The sequence below is a fragment of the Emys orbicularis genome, chromosome 2 (assembly GCF_028017835.1).
Source record: "Emys orbicularis isolate rEmyOrb1 chromosome 2, rEmyOrb1.hap1, whole genome shotgun sequence".
Classification (NCBI taxonomy): domain Eukaryota; kingdom Metazoa; phylum Chordata; order Testudines; family Emydidae; genus Emys; species Emys orbicularis.
In genome coordinates this window covers 49,633,303-49,639,344 of record NC_088684.1, presented here as the reverse complement: position 1 = coordinate 49,639,344, position 6,042 = coordinate 49,633,303, and the positions used below count along the sequence as shown (strand labels likewise).

General features: G+C 44.6%; 1 protein-coding gene across 1 annotated transcript; it reads right to left on the bottom strand.

The window, feature by feature from the left end:
* Window positions 1-17: 17 nt before the first annotated feature.
* On the bottom strand, window positions 18-5,184 carry RBIS (ribosomal biogenesis factor). Its single transcript, XM_065398134.1, has 4 exons — window positions 4,946-5,184; window positions 4,213-4,329; window positions 1,149-1,265; window positions 18-200 (listed from the first exon to the last, which is right to left on the bottom strand). Exons 2-4 carry the CDS (start codon window positions 4,324-4,326, stop codon window positions 132-134), a joined length of 300 nt encoding a protein of 99 aa, XP_065254206.1. The 5' UTR covers window positions 4,327-4,329; window positions 4,946-5,184; the 3' UTR covers window positions 18-131.
* Between the last annotated feature and the right edge of the window lie 858 nt (window positions 5,185-6,042).

Here is a 6,042-nt window from a genome sequence, read left to right as displayed (position 1 = left end):
AGTGTGCCAATGCTTGTATATTAACAAGATTTTTTTAATAAAACTGTACAAACAGAGTATTCATTATGTGCCATCCACTGATTTTTGCCAGTAAATTTTGCTTTTGAAATTCATAGATATTTCATTATGCATTACAACTGAGATAATAAGCTTGCAGTTGCATCCACATCAGCTGGTTCACTTTCCAGGTGCTTGGAAACCTGAAAATAATTAAAAAAAAAAATTACATGAAGTAGGAAGCTGAGGTTGTATAAAAAATTTCATTGATGGAAGATATAAAGCTAACAAATACTTGCTGTCTGAAAGATTGATTAGCTTGGTGTATTGGACTGCAAGACATCCTAAGTTTTTTATAACTTACTCACTTTTATGGGAATATATGATTTGCTAGACTAGACGGACCAGTGGTCAATACTTAAAGCTTCAGAGGAAAGCCAAAAAAATCTGTGCCCGTAACACACATAGCCAAAATGGAGATAAACTTGAATGCTCTAGTCAACAAAATCTAAAATTGTGAAGGAGATTATTACTGCACAGAGACTAACACACTGTCTAACTTGTTCCAGGGAGAATTATTAATAGGACCCCACTAGTGCTCCAGAAAGAGAGAAATTGTTTCAAAATGTTATATTTTGATGAGGAAGCTGCAATTGGAGCAGAGGTGGGGCTGATGTTTTTACAAAAAAATTAATTTTTTCATATTGACACTGTCATCAAATGGTTAGCCAGGAGATCCAGGATGTCTTGCAAAAGCAACCACCTTTATTTTCTATGCCTATTCGTGTTAAGGGTTAACTCGATGAATCAAGGTGTCCAGTTGAAAAATTATTTTACTAATTTTTAAAGCTCACGAGTAAAAATCAACTAAAACATCCAGATATTAAATGAAAAATCCATTCTGGCATCTAGTGATGCTCAACTATTTCCTCTCTTCTGACTAAGAACGGAGTTTGTGCCCTCAGAAGAACTGCTAAGGTTGCTTGCAGACTTGACATCTCTTCATGATGGGGTCACAACTGTGTTTTTTTTTTTTTCCAGTCAAGACCTAAAAACTTATTAAAATTAAACCTTAATTTTGGAATCTTTCTAACCTGAGGTTGCAGCTACCCTCCCAACCAAAGATGCATTAAATAGGACTCAATTATTACCCAACGCCTCTTTTGAGATTTTGATGAAATGCCTTTTGATAGTTGTTTGACTTCTTTCTGTACTTCAGTAAATGCTTTATTTACCGTTCTAACTTTTTCATCATTCACAATGTTTATCTTTAGAGGAGAAAAAATTGCACAAGTTAGTCAAAGGCAGCAAGCGATCTTAATATGATGCTAAGGCTTATTCATAGCCTATTTGTTATACATACACCTCTACTCCGATATAACGCTGTCCTCGGGAGCCAAAAAAATCTTACTGCATTATAGGTGAAACTGCGTTATATTGAACTTGCTTTGATCCGCCGGACTGTGCAAACCCAACAACGCCCCCCCCCCCCCCCCCCTCCGAGCGCTGCTTTACTGCGTTATATCCGAATTCATGTTATATCGGACCGTGTTATATCGGGGTAGAGGTGTATTTACAATGGTTCTATCTTTAAAATTGCTTGGAGTGGGGCACATTCTTTAAAATATATTTTAATTGTACTACTGTTTGAATGTGTAAATATTAAAGATAGTGAATTTTTAATAGAACTTTCATATAAATGGATCACTAGCAAAGAAATCTAACAAATAGGTCAAAGCTAACTTGTTTATATTGGAGATAAAAGGGGAAGAAAGATTTCCTTCTGGAAACGGAACACGTAACAGAAAACTAGTTCAGACAAACTGTCACACCTTCAGTTTATTTTAGCCAATATGAAGAAGCACCCAGTCCAGGCAGGTTCTTTATTTCTATCAGCAGGTAGGTAGGTAGATATCTGTAATTTGTAACTGCTCATCTCATTTTAACTTGATCTAATGGGCCACTTTTTGGTAACAACAGCATTCTCAAATCTGTTTTACTGTTATATACGAAATACTATATAAAATGGAGATTTGGCTCCACCTCTAGATATTCCTGAATATAAGCTTGCTGCTATTGTTTGTCACTGAAAGTTATCTTTGTATCTGAATAACATCCTCAGGTGCCAGTGACACAAAATATTTTCCCTTTGAGTCATTGTTAATTCCATAGCTTTGGTAACATTCCAACTTTCTACTAAGTGATTTGTTCTCTTTTGTCTATAACTTGCAGCAGGAAAGTTAAGAGGTCTTTCCTTAAACACCTTCCTCAGAAAAAATGTGATTACCATTGGCTTAGCTATACATTTTCCAACAGTTTGAAAATATATACTGGAAAAACGTCTTCGCTGTTGCTTTATTAGATTCCTAACAGTTTAATTCTGTGGCAGATTATGCAGTTCAGGAGTGACACAAGCTTTGGGAAAACAAAGCCAAGTCGTGGTGGCTAACAAGTCTAGTGCATCACCTGAACAGTACAGTTTTGTCTAATTTTAGAATGAAAGCTCATTAAGCCAGGGATCACATCTTAAGTCTTGTTCAGTGTCATGTTCCCCAGTAATCAATAACATGCTGCAAAACCACTTTCCAAGATAAAGCAGTATGAAATCATTGTATTGGGTGTATATAGAACAGTATTGTGGACAACCGTCAAGCTTTCAGCACTCATTAAGGTAATACCATTAAATTTAGAAATCATACTCCCACCTAGAAACTTCAGCAAGAGCTGGTTTAAAAAAAATGGGTTGTTCTAAAAAAAAATTCTGCAAAAATTGTCATTTACACAGATGCAATTTTCTAGTTTTTTAAATAAATTTCCAACCAGCTCTAGTAACAAATATTCCAGTAACCTAGATTATTTCTGTCAGGTTTTCTGTTTCTGACAGTGCTTGGTATGTAATCAGTTTTACTGTTTACCCAGTAACTCTTCCCCTTTTTGGTTTTGTAGGTCTTGCAGCAATAAAGGCAAGGTTTTTTTGTTTTTTTTTTAAGAAAACAAAATGGCAAAAGCACAAAAATGGGCAGTAAGACTTAGAGGCAAAGGGTAGTCCCCAAAGTTCTTAAAAACCCAACAACCCACCCTAGATTTCAAGTTGATTGTTTAGTGTAAACGTCTACTTCTTGTGATGTTTTCTTCTCATTTGTTTCAAGTAGCTGTGTCAATGGAGTTCCTATCAACCAGTATTAGTTCAGGATATCCACATATAATCCTGTCTTCTGTTCTAGCCCAATTGGTGAATCAATGCATCTGACGAAGTGGGTATTCACCCACGAAAGCTTATGCTCCAATACATCTGTTAGTCTTAAAGGTGCCACAGGACTCTCTGTTGCTTTTTACAGATCCAGACTAACACGGCTACCCCTCTGATGTTTGCTTTTAGTCATCTCTCTCCATGCTCATTAATGTTTTATATAGTGGGAAACTGAAGGCTTTTTGCCCCTGTTCTGTGGGTGATGGCCCTACAAGTTCACTGTCCATTTTAGTCAATTTCACGGGTCATATGATTTTAAAAAATTGTAAATTTCATGATTTCAGCTATTTAAATCTGCAATTTCATGGTGGTGTAATTGTAGGGGTCCTGACCCAAAAAGGAGTTGTGTGTGTGGGGAGGATGTCGCAAGATTATTGTAAGGGGGTTAGCAGTACTGCTATGCTTACTTCTGCACTGCTGCTGGCAGCGACACTGCCTTCAGAGCTGGGCAGCTGGAGAGCAGCAGCTGCTGGCCAGGAGCCCAGCTGTGAAGGCGAAGTCACCACCAGCAGCAGCGTAGAAGTAAGGATGGCAATGATATGGTATTGCCACCCTTAGTTCTGTGCTGCTGCCTTCAGAGCTAGGCCCTCAGTCAGCAGCTGCCACACTCTGGCCACCCAGCTCTGAAGGCACCGCAGAAGTAAGGATGGCAAGAGTGTGACATCCTTAAAATAACCTTGAGATTCCCCTACAACTCCCTTTTGGATCAGGACCCCCAATTTGAAAAACACTGGTCTCACCCGTGAAATCTGTATAGTATAGGATAAAAGCGCACACAAGACCGGATTTCACAGTCCACGAAGCATTTGTTGTCGCTGTGAATTTGATAGGGCCCTACCCATGGTACAGGTCCTGTGTACCATGGGTCTTTTTTTGTTTTTACTAAAGATGCTTGGTGGAGATCTCAAAAACAACATGTGAAGAAAAAAATGTTTGCACAGGGTTATTACTGTGGCCCTACTAACCTTCTTCAGATTTGTTGTGACCGGTTTAGCTTTATTCTTGGCCTTCAGGGATTTGGTGTTGGCCACATGGAAGACACTCTTCGGCTTTGACCCTTTGGCTTTGTTCTTGCCCATGGCCTAGAAGGTGGTAAGACAACGAGGTTCGCCTTGTAAGTATGTGGCGGTGTCGGCTGGAGGCCGTGCCAGCTTTTTCACCAATAACATCGGTTTCTGGGACTGGTACCCCACTAAGAAAGAGCAGGGCTGGGGTTTGTTTAAAATCGAATCACTTCGGCCATAAGGAGGCTTGCCGGAGCGGAAGGGCAGCTCAGACTAAAAGAGGCTGCGGGTCCCCAGGCCAAGCGGCGGGGTAGCCTGGCGACAGCTGAGCGGCGCTGCGAGCCCGGCTGCCAGGTCTCTGGGCCCAGCTCGTGCAGGTCCTGCCCCACCGGTAACTCTTTCGGGAAAGGGCGGAGGCTTCGTTTCCGTGTCCACCCCCCGAGACGTGAGTAACGGGCGGGGTCGAGCCAGAATCCCCCCCTCGCAGCCAGAGTGCGCTGCCGGGCGCGGGCAAACACTCGCCTCCAGCCTCATGGCAGCTCCCCGCTTCCACAGTAAAACCAACCGGCCCCGCTGCCCGCCCCGGCCCGCGGACCCGCGCTCCCCCGCCCCGGGCCGAGCCTCGGCAGGCGGCCACAGCGGGCGCACGAGGGGCTCCCCCCGCCACGTGCCCGCGTCCCCCCAGCGCACTCACCGCAGCGGCTGCCGTCCGATCTCACAGGCTGCGGCTGCGCGAGCGCCCTGCGTCATCATAGAAGCGCTCCTGGAATTTCCCCCGTCCCGGAGGAGGGAAACCCCGATCCTGAGGCCCCGCCCCCAGAGCAGCCCTGGCGTCCCCATGCAGCGGCTGGATGATGGGGACCAGCTGCCGAGGGGGAGCCTGGGGATCATGCGGGGACTCCGTCACTGCGTGCTGCGCATTTCCATGTGCCCGGGGCGGCCTTACCAGCCAGGGACGCGTCCTGCTCTTTCCCCCGGGCGGGCTCCAATGTCCCGCTCCCGCGGGGGCTGGGAGATTGGAAAGAAAACAATGAGACTGCCCTGTCAACAGCAGCACGGTGCCCACCGGCCAAAAGGCAGGCGTGGGGCGAGAGGCAGGACAAGCTAGTGAGGGCTAATGGAGGCTAGACAACGCGGCAGAAGGAAATCAATGGCTCCCTAGGGCCCTGTCCCGAGATTAACAATGCTCCCACCCGACATACCGGGAGCAAGCGCCAGGGAGCGGCGTTCCCCCGCGTGTGTTTGAACTTGGGTGTGCTATTGCCATGCTGCTGTTAACGCCTTGCTTGAATTACACACCAAGAGCCAGGGGCAGCCCCTGAGATCAATCAGCCACCTGGCTGTGCCCGGCACTTGGCAAGCACAGGGTAACAGACAGTGCTTGCCTAGTGACTCGATCCGGCATCCAGGTGATAAATTCAACAGAGGGTCCTGTGGCACCTTTAAGACTAACAGAGGTATTGGAGCATAAGCTTTCGTGGGTGAATGGCGTCTGATGAAGTGGGCATTCACCCACGAAAGCTTATGCTCCAATACCTCTGTTAGTCTTAAAGGTGCCACAGGACCCTCTGTTGCTTTTTACAGATTCAGACTAACACGGCTACCCCTCTGACAGGTGATAAATGTTACTTCTGTGGTGCCATCTGCCTGCCTGCCAATTCTAACCACACTTGCTTTTAGAAATACTTGAATGGAAATGCAGGACACCTCCTTGCCTAACCGGTGCAATTCTCATGCCTTTTGCTACTTCCTAGATGAAAGGTTTTATATTTAAAAATGTTATTAACCAAA